This window comes from Melozone crissalis, unplaced genomic scaffold, assembly GCF_028551555.1.
Source record: "Melozone crissalis strain CALT ecotype California unplaced genomic scaffold, PUWL_Pcris_2 ptg000042l_1, whole genome shotgun sequence".
NCBI lineage: Eukaryota > Metazoa > Chordata > Aves > Passeriformes > Passerellidae > Melozone > Melozone crissalis.
In genome coordinates, this window is record NW_026535820.1 from 57423695 (window position 1) to 57439488 (window position 15794).

General features: G+C 39.5%; 1 protein-coding gene across 1 annotated transcript in view; it reads right to left on the minus strand.

The window, feature by feature from the left end:
* LOC128942772 (uncharacterized) overlaps nt 1-15794 on the minus strand; it is a 159197-nt gene that overhangs the window by 98160 nt on the left and 45243 nt on the right. The window contains exons 9-11 of the mRNA XM_054285451.1: nt 15276-15515; nt 3309-3572; nt 2869-3007 (exon numbers count right to left, since the gene is read on the minus strand). Coding sequence (XP_054141426.1) covers nt 2869-3007; nt 3309-3572; nt 15276-15515 — 643 coding nt within the window. The remainder of the gene's footprint in view (nt 1-2868; nt 3008-3308; nt 3573-15275; nt 15516-15794) is intronic.

The window sequence follows — 15794 nt, forward strand, 5'->3', positions numbered from 1 at the left end:
TCACTGTGAGAACATTTTCTTGATGGATTTGTATATTTAGTGTCTATATGGAGACTGACAGTTTTGAAGTTGTCATACTTTTTAGAAGCCCTTGTTACTTAGATCCAAGACTACCAAGGCAACATTCCTGGTAGTTGTATCAAATATTCTTACCTAAGCTCCTTCTACTAGAGCTGTTACCACCTCTCACACAACAGTAGATAATGAATTCTGCTCAGAAATTGCCATTTATTCTGATAGGGACTGTTGTTCCTGTAAGGAGCAACGGATCAACAGCAAAATATTTTCCTAAGAAAAACAAAGGATGGTGGTGGCAGAAGCAGAAGCTGTCTTCTGCCATGAACCTCTTAGAGAATACCACTTCAAAAGAATAGAGAGAAGATATGGTTTGGACTAAGAGACACGCCAGATCTGATAATTGCATCTTTGATCTGCCGAGGAGGTAGAATGGGAGGCATTATGTTGCATTTCCCTGACCTGTGCTCTAGACCAGAGAGCCTGTGCAGCAGCAGGGAAGAGCTTTACCTAGCCCTACATGGAGCTGTGGCTTAAAAGAATAACGTAGCCTGGAGTTAATGGAAATAATATGAAGCTCTGTTTTAAGCTTCTAAAACCAAGACAAACTTGAAGTGAAGGCTAAAACACCATCTCCTAACCTGCTTTATTTCTCTTATATGTTGCAGTACCACATATGGTATTGATATATAAGATCACTCACTATTTAGACTACTGCAGTAGAGTGAGTTACAGAGCACCCGTCTTCATTTAGACTGTTCTTGCTTTCTCTGGCTTGTGTCTCAACCTTAATGTCACTCTAACAGAGTTTCCCCCTCCCCATCCCAGTTTTTGGTGGTTTAACAGATATAATACTGAATTTATAGGACATATCAATGTGCGACAGCTTGCCACAGATCATAAACACATTTTTCTGCTGAAAATGTTGGTTGTGATTTTCACCACATGACCTCCAGTTCTCTAAGGTTTGTTCCTTTAATTGTAAATAGCCAGAAAGTCATCAAGCTAGCATTTAATAAACTTTTAATTTGAAAAGGATTACCACATGTTGTGTTTGTTTACCCATTATTAAATCTCTTAGCAACATATCACCAGCAGAAACAGCATACTGTAGCACTGCATAGGTACATTAAAAAACAAACCCATGGGGGATATTGGCAGCTAATAATATCTTTAAAGAACGCTCCAAGAAAAATAAATAAATATAAGCAATATCAAAAATTACCCCTAAAAGTTTAGTTTGTGCAAATCTGTTTGGCAGGAAAATTACAGATCTTCCATGATCGCCTTATCGGAAAATTTCAGAGGTCTACGTGCAAAAGAGGACACACTAATGCTTTTTTTCAGTTCTTAAAAACATGTCTTTCTTGACTTTTCAAACTGAGCATCATGAGTTTTTCCAAGCATTTCCAGAAAGCATGACATATTTAGCTGCACCCTCTATGTGCAGTTCCAAATGCATGTGAAGATTGATGGTCGGACCAAACAAGTTTGATCCATTAAGAGTTTGTCCATAATTCTTCACTGTTGATAAGTGTTGCCTGCAATTCTACCTTTTGGATCCGCTATTCATGGTTTGCTGCATCTCAAAGCAACCTGGCAGATATTTAGAAGATATATGACAACAAAAAAGACTTTAATCCTCAGTATAGTGTATGTTTACACCTCCATGCTTCTCTTATCAGGGTGGATATATAAAAGCCTTTTGATCACAGTGCAGTTGCTGCTTAGCCTAAAAGCATCTCAGGGCAAACCTCATTTTCTTTATCTTTTAAATCACCACTAACTGTCTGAAAAATACTTCTCCTGGACTCTTTTCAAGTTATGCTTCCAACCTGAGCTGCCCATTTACCATGCTAAATTATTATTGCTTATGCGTTCTTTCTTTCCTTTCCATAGCCTCTTCTTTATCCTCCTGTGCCCTCTACAGTGCATCACTACTGCTGTTCTCAAATGCCTAAGGAACCTCTATCCTGAATAAATAATTCTCTGCTTTAGATCTATACATAATATTCACGCATACACTACAATCTATGAGTTGACTGAATGCTTCAGTTCATTAAACAAGAGGGAATATAGAAATATCTGTATAGCGAAAATGAATTCTTTTTGCGCATGTAAGTCTCATGCGATGTGCTGAAAAAGGAAAAGAACAACAGCAGCATCCTACAATTCTTCTCATTACTGGATTTCTACCAGTAGAGGAGCAATTTGTGAGTCCATTGCAATATGGTCAGTTGTGTCCTCAGTGTAGCTACATAGGAAGGTTCACAGAGGCCAGGGAGGATCAGTTTAAAAAGAACATTCAGTGATTTTTTTAGAAAGCATCTGGGGAGGTCTGCTGTACACAAGCAAATTATAATTGTCCTTCCTAAGAGTTATCACTTGATTGAATTTTAAAAGAATTTCAGAGGAGTAGCATAAGTCATGCTTCTGATGTCAGAACTATCTCCCTGCCAAATCTGAAGTCCTTGTTGTAGCCCAGGGAGGTGGTAAAGTTCTTCCAGAAGTACACAAAAAGCATCTTTTTCATTTCTCTTCCTGTAAGCTTGGAGCCATAAACAGCTGAACTGTTATTGCTGTAACATTCCAAGCATTATTCAGCCTTAAGCACAGGCCAGCATGGCCATTCCATCCTCAGCAATGAGGCTGGTTTAAACTGTTCACACCTGAGAACGAAGTTAAACCACCTTAATAAAAAGAGTCAGAGTATTCCTGCTATAACCTATGTTGGACCCACATCTGAATGAAGAAAATCTAGCTTAACAAGAACAATAATGGCTAGCCAGCATTGAAATGTTGGGTTGATCCAGTGAAAACCTGAATGTAAACATCAAAGTTTGAATCCATCACCTTGTGGTCCAGACTGTACAACACTTTCTGAGACACCATTCTTTTCAGCAGTGCTTGAATACATAAGAAGTTCAGGTGGCAGATGAACATGCATACCGTGCTTATTCTGCTTATCTGAATCCTGTGGTAGTTTAATTATCTAGGAAGAGAAAGAAAAAGAAAAAAATGTAGTTTGGAATTCCACAAAGCCAGAACATGCCTGCTGTACACTGTTTATGAAGCCCAGCAGTCCAAGATGTTGTTATAAGAATTTTAGGAAGTTCTTGTTTCTCTATACTCTGTTTACTACACTTTTCTCCCATATCATTTTCCCGTGTATTTCTTCCCCATGCTTACTGATTAAAACAGACATCCCAGTAAATGGGAGATGAACCACAATCCAATTTCAGAATCAAAAAGAAAAATATACAGAAAATGAAACAATTTTTTAAAACACAAACCTGAAAGTAGAGATTGCATAACCAATGATCCAAGTCCTGAGAAATAAAATTTTCAATTTTTTTGAATCGGTCAATTCTGGAGTCATAATGTCCTCTGAGGAAGGGACATTTAAATTTCCCCTCCAAAGCATTAAGATTGCTATCACATAAGGGAAAAGCTCCCCATCCCACTTCTCGATCAATCCAGGTATAGGTGCCACGAAGAAGGAAGAGTTCAAAGAGGAGTACCATGCCTGGTTTCACAGCTTTTCTATCTGGTAGAACCTAGAAAAGGAGGAAGGAAGATTTATTTGTTACAAAAACATCACAAGGGAACTGACTTTCTTTTATCATATAAAGCTCTACAAACATCATACCTTTGGTCCAATTTTGCATGCTAAAACAATTAACAACTCTTCCCAAAAATCATATATTTGAACAATTTTCCACTCCAACAAAAAATGCTGTGCTTTCTTTAGTGTGGTTATTTTATGATTTTTTTCTTTCCCCCTTTGCTTTCAGAAAGCATTCATACTCTGTCTCTACCAGTGGTGGAAAAACATTGCCATTAGAAATCTTTAAGAGAGAATAACAAACCAACTTGGAAATCTGTGTGTCCCTGTGAGGGCTTGCTGAGATTCACCACGGGATTAGTTTTGCAGCAGCTTTGGAAAGTTCATCCTAACACCCAAAAAGAACCCTTGCAAACTTGCTCCTCACTGAGTCACAAACTCTTCTCCACCCAGTTGTGGGAATGATGTTGGTACTTAACAGCTTTCTTCCTTTAAATTAAAGCTCTTAGTGAAAAGTATGTGAACCTCAGTGTAGGGTTTAAAAGTATTTTAAGGTAAAAAGTTCTCACAGAGAACTGACAAACACAGTTTACACTTTTCATAAGATAAGTATAGATATTCTTCTGAGCAGCTTGGAGGTGTGGAAGAGAGTTACCAGTGCCTTAGGGCCTGAAGCAATTGTGTTCCCATAGCAAAGACTTGAAATCTAGTGGTGAAGAAACACTCTGAAGTAATGAACTTATGTAAATCCATCTGTAAGGTTTTGGTGGGTACAGAAGAAAGAAGGGTAAATACAAAAAAAAAGAAATTTGGTCCTATGCCACATTTTGAACTGTTTTCATTAATTAAAGTGGGCATTGACCCAGGTGCTGTTGAACAATTCTAATGCATTCAAAAGGACAAATAAAACAAAACCCCCACCAAAGCTAGAACACAGAAGATGACTGCCATCATACCCAGGCTAACAGCTATGAAGGGTAGTCACCTTGGGGACAAGGGGAGCAAATATATCAGCTACACCCCTCACACAGTGAAACATCTGCTTCACCACTGCTCCTACACATTCTCCTGAGAGAACTGTGACTGCCTAATCTCTTAAATAAACAATCTTGGATGCTTCTTTAATAGAGACAATTTTCTGTTATTTGCATGTTTTTCATGTCCTACTGTTCCCATTTCAGTCTTCACAGTTCACAGCAGCAAATGCCTTGGTACACTTGCCTGTTCAACATAACCTTACCTTCCAGACAAGGCAGAGAAAGAGGAGCCTTTTCTCCTTCTCTCTTCACTGTGAACAGACACATACTTGTAGGAGGCCACAATATTCAGCAGCATCCTCTCACTCTGAATATCCTGTAGGATACACCCTCAGTACTTCTTGGAAGTCAAGAATAAGACCTCCAAATAAAAGAGATCTATTCAAATCAATCATCCACTGTGAACATCTTAAAATGCCAAATTCTTCTTAAATTAGCAGGGGCTTCCTCAATCAGACAACATTGTGCAGCCAACAATCATCCAAAAATCTTTACTATCTCAAATATTTCTAAGTACACACCTCAACACAGCTCTTTCTTGATGTGTATATTTAAATATAAGCATCACTTTTATACTCCTGGCCGAACACTAGGTAAGATAACAAGCATAACTCAGGTGCAGCAAAGCTTTTTGTCTCTTTTTCTGAAGCAGTAAGGGATTTGCCTACACCAATAACTGCCATGTTAGATGACAAGTGCTCACAGTCACGCTGCATCCACAACTTTTTTTGAAGAGGTGAATATAAATTATTATTTCTAATAATATGCCTTCTTTTTTCAAGTTTTATATTGTGATTAGATAACAGCAAAGTCATTTAAGGAAATCTTTTAAAATTATAAATATTGTCATTATTATGTACGTGTACTTTATATTAATTATGTAAATATATTCTAAGACTTAGTTTAGGCTTAAAATGAAACAGAAGCATCTGTTGAAAAATGCCATAACCCTGTGGCAGCTGCTATTAAACCATTAACAGTATCAGGTTTCATTTAAACCAGATTTACCATTTTCTGTAACAGCCTGTGGGAAAGCTAAAAACATTAGGCACAAATTGCTGACAAAAGAGATCCTTAATCAAGCCATACATTTCATTTGGCTAGCTGGGTGCTAGATAGTAACCTCTGTGCTACAAATTAAAGGTGATGGTTATAAGGCTGTGATCAAAGACAGTTACCTGCAATATCAAACAATCCCAAGCCACTCACAGATGAAATCACTGCTCTATCACAGCCCCCTTTTTCAGTTTCTCTCTTGCTTCCCAGGCTGACTCTTGTCTTAAGAATTCAACAGTATATGCTCTTCTGATAGCTTACATATAAACAGACAATGGTCAAGCAGCTTGTGTAAGGGTAATAATTGTGACTATTAAAATTTTATTTCTTTGTTTCTGGTTCACAGTTATTGGTCATCTGTTGCAAGCTTTCATCCTAGATTTAATCTGCAGACTCACCCTTTGGGACTGGAAGCATCCTTTAGATTGCAGCTACAGGAGTTGGGTATTTAAACCATGCCATGATGGAAACACATAATCATGAAACATAAGCAAGGACTTTATAATACACCCATCTGCTACAGGGCCTGAGGTTGTAAAGACTATAGGGAGTCCTTAAGCATGAGCACGGGGTACCTGACCCAGGTAGGACAGTGTCAGTCATCTCAGTTTTCACAGTCAAATAAAACATACCTGACAAATAAGAAATTTCTTTCTGTTGGATCCATACAAAAATCCCAGCCAAGCTTCCACCTGTTACTCTATGCCATCATGCCAAGCATTCATGCATGTGCCTTTGGGTCCATGCTAAACCTTTTCCCGCCGCCACAACAAACACACTCTCTGTCACAGCTCACCATCCCACACCCACAGGGTCAGAAAGCTCTGGGAGAGAGGAGGGAGGAGAGAGGAGGGTGCCACCTGCCCTTCATTGGCCTCCTCCTCGGCTGTGAGCCTGAGCTGGGATTTGGGACATGGCCAGCATGGCCCTTAGGCACGGATGCACAAAGGCATTTAGGCAGATAGCTCAGATTGAAATCCATGGACCTTGAATGCCTTTGTGGGTTTGAGCTGTTATGCTCAGGTACAGAGCAGGGAACAGCTCAGGTAACTGGAGGAGGAGGACGGGGATCAGTCACCTCTTCTTCAGGATACTCAGAGCAGTGCCTGGGATAGACAAGGCACAGGCAGCTCAGACTGAGCCGTTTGTTCTGATGGATGTTTTTGGTTCTGAAGGAAAAAAATAAAATTAGCAGATATATTTTCCCTGCTGGTGCCAACCCCTCATTTGAGGCACTATCTGGTAAATTAATCCACAAGCCTACACCAACATTGTTGACATTCAAAGAGCATATCCTACCTAAGGACATCTTCCTGGGTTTGGAGGGGTCTACTCTCCAACACCTTACCTCAATGCTTCTCCTTGCTCAGGTCAAATTTCCACTGAGGTCTGTGAGGTATAGAGGGTTTTACAGTGCTATGAAAGCATTGAGCACCCCCCTTTTACTGGTGTAATTTCTTCTGCAAAGAGACATGCGGCAGAGAATAAATAATGCTTGTGTGTGCCTGCACAGGCACAAGTAATACTTCTTAGTCTGCAGTTAACAGTGTTGCATTTAATTGAATTAAATCATAATGAACTAAAATTATCTCCTGCCACTATTTCTAAATTCAACTGTTTTATATCAGTTTTATTGTAATATATCTTACTTCCCCATATGCCACCATAGTTTCACTCTATAGAGACAATGAATTCTATTTGAATATTTCAATAAACATATCCAGTGGGAGCTTTTGGGGGTTTTTGTCTGACTTCCTTTTGTCTGGCTTTAACCTTGTCGGAGAAGGAATAAACTTTTTCTTCTTTCCTCTGCACCTTCAAATGATTTCAATTTAGAAAAAAAATGTACAAAAGTCACACTACTTAATTCATATGAGACAAAAATTTGACCAATACAACTCAAACAGACTTGAATTAAAATATGCAAAGGCAATTCAATATTTACTTGTTATAGAGAAGAATCTTGAAAAATGCCATATAAACTAACAGCCCATTTCTGATTATGAAAACAGCAGCACATGAATGTCACTGGTGCAAAACACAGGTAGAAAACCTTTTAAATAGGAAACAGCTCCCATCATTAACAAAGAACAATTACTTTACTATGTCAAATGAATAGTGCTGGAGATGAGGCTGTTATTGCCCAATTAAAGGGGAGCTTTCACAACCAGATTTCAAGCTCTCCCTGTTTATGTGCAAGGCCAACATACAGGCAGGGAGAAGGGCATTCTTAGGAAGTGTTTGTGTAACTCTGAAATTTATAAAAGGCCAGAGGGGAGGAAATAGAAACCTGGATTGAAGTAAAAATAAAATATCATGTTATTAGGGTTTTTCCAAAAGTCCCTGTATATCACCAGAATGTTCTGGAATAGCTGAAAACTTATTTCCCCAGCTTTCCATCATTACCCGTCTTCAAACAGGTATCTGAATACAAAATAACCCACAAATCAGAGGAGGACCATACAGTGACATATCATTAATTTCTCCACAATGATTTTTTCCCCCTGTTCCCTAAGAGAATAGGCCTTTCAAGTCTGGCACAGGTAAAATGACTCCCCGACTCCTCTCTGTGCAGCTTGCAGGTCTTTAAGCAGTAACTCCATCTTTCCTGGCACCTAGCCTCTCTGATAGCTGTAGACTATGGACCAGAAGCTGTTGGGCCACAGCACACAAGCCCAGGCTCATGATCTGCCAGGGGCACAGGGCAGCAGTATTTGTAAGCAGGCACTTTATTCACTGCTTACAGCAGTGGCAGAGAGCAGGATTCCTCCTGGCATGCTGTGCCAAATCACCCCAGTGTCTTCCCAGAGCCACACTGCGTGCCCCAATGCAAACACCTGCCCTCCCCCATGCTACCAGAGCAAGAGACAAGTCCCCACTGCCTGCCTCTGCTCTAGGAGTGATAACTCAGCCCATAGTTAGCTCCAGCAGCATCTCACGCACAAGTACATTACACCCGAGGACCAGAATCCGGCCTTTTATCTTCCCTAATATAGAGGAATAATGTTTGCATTCTGTGAGCTTTAGCCTCTGCATCTGTTGCTAATTGTCCTGGCACATCTGCTGCTAATTCTTTTCTGCTCTTGGACCAGCAGGGAGTAGTAATGTATGGTACATCCAGCTCCTGCCTCCCCGAGTGCTTCTGGTGATATACTGGCCTGGGTGGATTCTGACCTCATCTTGTGAGGGAGAAACTGTCTTTGTGAGAGGGAAGCAGGAACCCCAGTTCATTCTCCTGACACTCCCACTTCACTTATTTATCCCTGAGACTGATTTCAGCACGGTCAGAGCACGAGTTTCCCAGGATAACATGGACTACAGACACGATGCAGCAAAGTTTATTTCTTTTGTGTCAAGAGGACACGTACTTTGCCCAGAAACCACTTGGAGCCAAGGAGTCTCATGAAGACGTGGCTGATTCGGCATGCAGGGCTGAGTCACGCAGCAGTGCTGCTCTGCCTGCCCCAGGCTCCAGAGGAGGAGCAGGCAGCTTTCCTCTCTTTCTTGGTCCAGCAGCTGCTCCAATTCATGTCTCTTCCCTGATGCTGTTCTGGATTCCTCATCACACCTCAGGTAGCAATCTGTTCAACCATAGGCTTCAGTCCAGCCAGGGATGCAGCAACACTCACTTCGCAAGGAAAGCAGTGACAATCCGGAGTTCATGTTCCTTCAGCATTTCTGGATAGTCCAATTCTTGGTCCAGAAGAGGAGAGGAAGAGCAACCTCTGAGAACAAAATATTTTTTCCTTGTGTGCTCTGCTTAAAAATTGCATGATTAAGCAGGATCACTTTTTGTTCTTTGGTTTCATAAAGTACTCTTCCCATTTCTGTAGTACAGCTTTGCAACTACCCTGCTCATCCTGAGCTCACAGATAATTATTTAAAATGTGAAATGCTTTAAAACCAGGTATGTTAAGGGAAAAAAAATAAAAGCATTTTCTGAGGGTGTTTCGCTGTCTCCCATGACTTGCAAATCTGGACCAAAACACAGTTTAAGTCTCTTTTCACAGTTCCAGACCGTCAGCTCTAGTGAGTCATGGAGACGCTCTTTTTTTCCAATCACAGAATTTTTTTTGTTGGGGCTGGCAATAATTTTGTTCTTGGTGTTCTCTGTTGCTTGGGATTCACGTGGAGCTAAGGATACAGGCAGAGGTTGCATTCTGCCTTCCTGCTGGTTTGCCCCAGATAATGTATGACTTTTTTACAACTATTGTATCCTATGGCCCATGTCAAGCTCTCTTACAGATATAATTTCCAATTAAGTGGGGAATAAACCACGGAGTGGTCCAAAATAAAATGCTGTCCCCAGACACTTTTGATGTTTAACATATGTCTGCTAGATTTACCAAAGCAGGCTACAGACTTTCCTCTGGTCAGATATGATGCATTGTAACATAGGTCACATTTCTGAGGTTTTTGGGCAGCTTGCATTGCTTTAAGGTGATCCAGCACACATACTGCATTCCAGCAGGTGTTTCCAAGAAAAATCTCCACTGGAGCACAATGATCAGACATGTGAAAAGTAACTCAAATTAATCACCAAAAAACAAAACTTGGGATAAGCAGTAACCTTTTAGATACGTAAATAAATTGCACAGTGCTAAACAAAGTAGACACAACAGATTCTAATATGTAATAGCTTTGTAGGAATTGCTCTGAGAATGTGCATTTTGAGGAGTTGTTGCAGAGAGATCCAGCAAATGGCAAAGACCAGACCCCCCCCCAACTCAGATAAACAAAATAAAAGCAGTAAAATTATGAGTTCCTTTTCTGTGAAAAAAATTATCAGCATTGCAGTCTTCAAATGAATACAAGCATCTGTATAAGCTTAGTTCTTGAATTTACCAAAAGGTTCACGTAGCACCTTTTCATCCCAACTACAAATAATTGCATCCAGAGAAAATTTAAGTGGCTCTCATTTTGAAAGTCCTCTGGCACTGCCAAGCACTATCTTTTTTCTTATTGTATAAAATTCTTATGTTATATCCTATAAAGTGTCCTAGAGCTAGATGTTCTTCACTTGTGCCAGCCTTTCACTCAAGAATAAAATAAACCAGGAGGAGAGGAGGAGAGGGGAAAGGGAAGTTTGTGGTCTACTTTTCCTAATGATACCTTGTTTTGTAATTATTAAAAGCATCACAGTCCTTAGACAGCTGCTGACATACAGAAAATAATGTCCTTGAAACTGTTTGCTTCATCATATTTTAAGAATTAATACCTAAGGTCATGTTAATCAGTTTCTGATATATGTAGTTTTCAAAATACACTTCAGGGAAGAAAATGCTGGAAATGACTAATAACAACAAAGATATGAACTTTATTCGCTACAAATCTAACTCCAAATGTGAACATTATCAAAGAACTATGCCATCTGAAGTATTTAGGAAGGCTTAAATAAATAATAAATCCCTCATTCAGTGAAATAGAACATCCTCTTGTTCCAAGCAAAAGAGTTCAAATTTATTAATTTTGTAGCTATATTTTAAAATGAGTGTCAGCCCCTGCTAGATGACTGCATGATAAGTGTCCTGAAACTTCAGGAAAAGGCACTAAATTTTTCACAGCATTTGTGTTTCATTTTCAGTATAATAAAAATATGGTGCCCTTTTAATAATGAATAATAGATCTCCTGGTATGATTTACATGAGTGGATTAAATGTCATGTTTGAAAAGTTGCTGTTTTATTCATATTGAATTTCCCTCAAGTAAAACAAAATGGTACCCAGCTACTGTTATAATATTGCTAGTACCTCGCCACGCTGATACATAAATATTAACCAGTTGATAAACTCTTTAAAAACCCTCAGTTCTGTGAACTGTTCTGTCAGCAAAGGTATCTTCTCGTGCACGTGAACAGATTCCTGGAACCATCCCAAGTTCCAGATATGTTGGGGAAAATGTGTAGCACCAGTCCTGACACACTTGTGGAGCTCACACCTCCTTTGCTGAAGTGCCAGTTTTGAGAGTCTCTCACAGAATGAGGATTCATCAATCCAAATGGATGCAGCGAGACCAGGGTTAAAAACCCATTTGGGGAGCTCAGCCCTGACACAATTTTCCCTATTTCTGTTCAGCAGAGCTGGACTGACTTCCCAGGTGACTGGACAGCATAATGAGTGTTTTTTAAATGTCACTTGCGGGCAGCATCATTGGCTTACAGTGCCCTTCACAATAGCTGGAAATTTCCTACATAAACTTCCCATTCTGAATAAAAATTCCACTTAATAGGCAATATTTTTTTCTAAAGAAGTGTTTCAGAAATTGCAAATACTTGAAATAGGGACACATTCCTTAAAGGTTCCTACCCTGTAGGCAAAGTCAGCAATTTTCAACTAAATATTTTGATCCTGATAATTGAAATTATAGCTGAAAATCAATTTTCTTTAAAAAATAGAAGCATTTTTATGACACTCCAATTTTTATTCCATTAAAGCCAATGAATATTATGATTCTGAAAAGTGAAGATTTGTTTTTATTGTTGTAATTGTTTCATACAATTATTTTAATGTCTACTGAACTTTAGAAAAGCCAGCCAGGAAAAAGAAAAAAAAGAAAAAACAATCGAAGCACTTTCTTTTTACAAGTGAAATTAAACTTTTGCATACTGCAACTCCTTTGTGCTCTTCAAGTCATCACTAAGGTTAAAAATGTAATCTGGACTTGCTAACACTGGGACATAATCCTGTGGAGTAAAACACTGTTTTAAATACACCATGATCAAAAAAAAATTACTCACTGCTTAGGTCTTATCTATAGTAGGATCTTAGCCACCATGAGACGGCAATAAGGAAGTTACACCTGTAAAATCCTGGTTTTAGTGTAAAGATGATGCAGCCACATCTGTACAGGTCCTGCCAAGGACAACCTAGCTGCATAACTGCCTTACTCTATGCACAGTAAGCATCTCATCTCCCTGCCTATCCTCTCCTTACTCAACTTCCATTCCAGACCTAAAAAAAAACTGGCAGTGCAAAAATATATTGGAATTTTAGGAACAAAGCTTCTTCACCACCAGTTGACCTATACCACAATTTTTTAATCTCAAATTCACATTGAGTTCGTTTTATAATGTAGGTGAAACTTCAGAACAGCTCTCACTTTGCCTAAACCATACCGACTTAATCTATCAAAGCCTAAAGCCTACTTACGTAAACTAAATACATGAAAATATCCTAGAAATGCTGAGTCTAAAACAAGTTCCCTTCAGATCATGCAGTTCATTGCTATTCATAAAATCGTAAAAAGTCATTTGAAACAGCAATCGTGTTGTACCACAATCCAAAGCGTTCATATATGTTTCTTTCAGCATAACTTAAAAAAAATAAATGGCTTGTGTGACTGTCTGGCCTTACTGAAGGATAAATAAAATTCAACTGGAGCTATTAGGAGCCTGTGTCTAGTATGTAGTCAGAGGTTACTGGGGGAGGTAGGTTGACAAACTAAAAAGGAGGACAATGAAGGAGCGGAAAGAGGGGAAGCTGGCAAGCTGGAGCAAAGAACATTGATTAATGAACAAAAAACATTTTTGAAAGGTCGGGTGTGCAAGTCAGACTAGCCCTGAGGCAGATCTAACTTACATGACCAGCACTTTCTGTACGCAGCAGGTAACCCACGCTGACACCAACTTTGCTGACATGACAGGGTTATTATTTTTGGAAGGATGTAGTGTTCTGGAACAATTTCTCTAATATATTAGTTAAAATTAGGCTTTCCTTCAATATCAAGCATGCATGTCTTCATTTTCACCATGTTTACACTGAACTCCTATTATTATTCTGGCCAGTGGAAACAAAAGCATATTCTTCATTTATGAGCACTTGTGTTTCTCACACCATAATATATCCCAGTGCAGCAGTGCTGTGTGTAAGATTCTGTTCAAACCCAGGTGCTCACATGGAGGTCACCACTAAGACCTCACTACTTACCCTAAGTCTTGTGGCAGATGCTAACCATCTGAAGCGTAAAATTTGCCTCATGTCTCAGCACACACAGTAAAAGTTTCTTCTCAAACATACCTTAAGGTTTTGAACCACTGCCAAGGTGGAAGAGCAGAAAGGTAGAGTCATCCAGGGTACAACATACCCTGTGTCCCCAAAATGAGCTGGTGAAGAGGGTTCTCTAAAATTATGGCTTTTGCTATACATCACTGAGTAATGAAGATAGGGGATTACCAGAAGGTCATTGCATCCAACTTCTCCTGTTCCTATATTTTAAGGGAACTTGCCCAATTCCTGCATGCCAGTTCACTAGTCTAAAAATGAAGTTTGGTGAAGATGATAATTAAATGTCCCCTGTGAAGCTCCAAGAAAACTTGGAAGCAAATCTGAAAGTGCAAAATCTGCAAAGACCTAGGAGAAATGTGATGCTGAAAGTAAGAAGCAGGACATGCTAGAATCCTTCAGCCCTAACACCCAGTTGTCTCCTTTCATGACAGTACTCCAAGGAAAGTGACCCAGATGGGTGCATTCTGCCTGGGAGGGAATCACAGCTCAGTGATTTCTCTGACAGATGCCTGGATTTGTTTTAACATCATGTGAAAGTCCCATTCACAGTTTCCCTCTGTATACCTGCAATTCCTTTTGCACCAATAGCTGTATTTACAGACTCTGCTCATTATCAATTACAGGTGATAAACAATTAAAAAGCAGAAAATGTGACTTAGCACAACTTTATGTATAACAAACCCAACATCTGAAATTATCTATCTGCAAGTAACTGAAGGCATTAGTGCCACACATAAAAGTTGTTTTATCTGAAAGCTCTTTGGGATAGGTGCTGTCTGTCTGCTCTGGATCTACACAACAGAACATGTGGAGGAGGAAATCCACCATTCAGGTCATACCACAAAATAAACAACTGAAAACAGAAAAGACTCCTCATTCTACCAATGCCTCATAACATGCACAAAAAACCCAAAAAAAAACCAAAAAAAAAAACCAAACAAAAACAAACAAACAAAAAAAAAAAAACACTGAGAGAGATGAAGATTGTTTTTCAAACTGTAAAGAAGCTTTCATGTGCCAGAGAGTTTATCTGAAACCGGTGTTCCAACCAGCATCAGGCATTAGCTACAACAGTGAGCAACTGACACACAACAATCCTGTCATGCACAGCGTGCTTAGGCAGGAAAATATGTGTGCCTCAGTTGCAAAAGACAGAATAGAGCCTCAAGTGTTTGGGCTCCTTCCAAAATAATCCAAATGCTGCTTTTTTGGCAAATGGGGGTCAATGGAGCTAAAAACTCACAGAAGGATTTGGGCATTCATGTGTTTATATACACCCACTCATTCATTTATTATTCTAAAGCTACTTTACAGAAATCAAATTACATAGCTGACAAGCTGCATAGATAAGAGAGAATAAAAGTAAAATTTAAAATTAGCTGACAACACTATATGATGTAGCGTATGTTTGGCACCCTTAAAGTGAGTGATGAGGGTTAACCTGGGGGGAAAAAAATGCACCTTCCTAAATTGCACCTTAGATTATTAAATAAATTATTAAAATGATGGAATGCATTAAATATATAAGCCTAAAGGAGAAAGGGCGGATGTGTTTTAACTTTCAAAGCAAAGACAGCATATTTATGAAGTGTTGCTTACTGTCTGGATACTTTGTCCAAAGTAGATTTCAGTGTTGTAGAAGTTTCCACCATGACTAACAGGCCGTGTCATCCTGGCCTGAGGCTGCTCCTCCAGTTCAGGCCACTCCACCAAGGCACCACCTAAGCGGCTGAGGACAGAAACTTTGAGAGTGTAGAGGCCTTTAGGGACCTTATCTTTGACTCCCCTCAGGCATCTGAGGTGAATTTCTAGTGGCTGTGGCATCTTGGAGCGGTCAACCTAGGGAGAAGGCTCAGAGTTACTGATCTGGGCTGGGCTCACCTTAACCATACAATTAGCAAGGACAAATTTCTTCCAGAAAATAACTACTGAAAAGCAGACAACACGCTTCTTGTTCAACCTGCAATTACCTCCTGCTTACGGAGGATCTGCAATTAGGGAGGTCAAAAGTCATAGAGATGGCAGATAAAAGAAATAACAATATAAATACTACTAATAAAATGTTCAGCATCCTCGGGGGGAGGTGGAGCTGGTGAAGTATGACACCAGAAGACACTA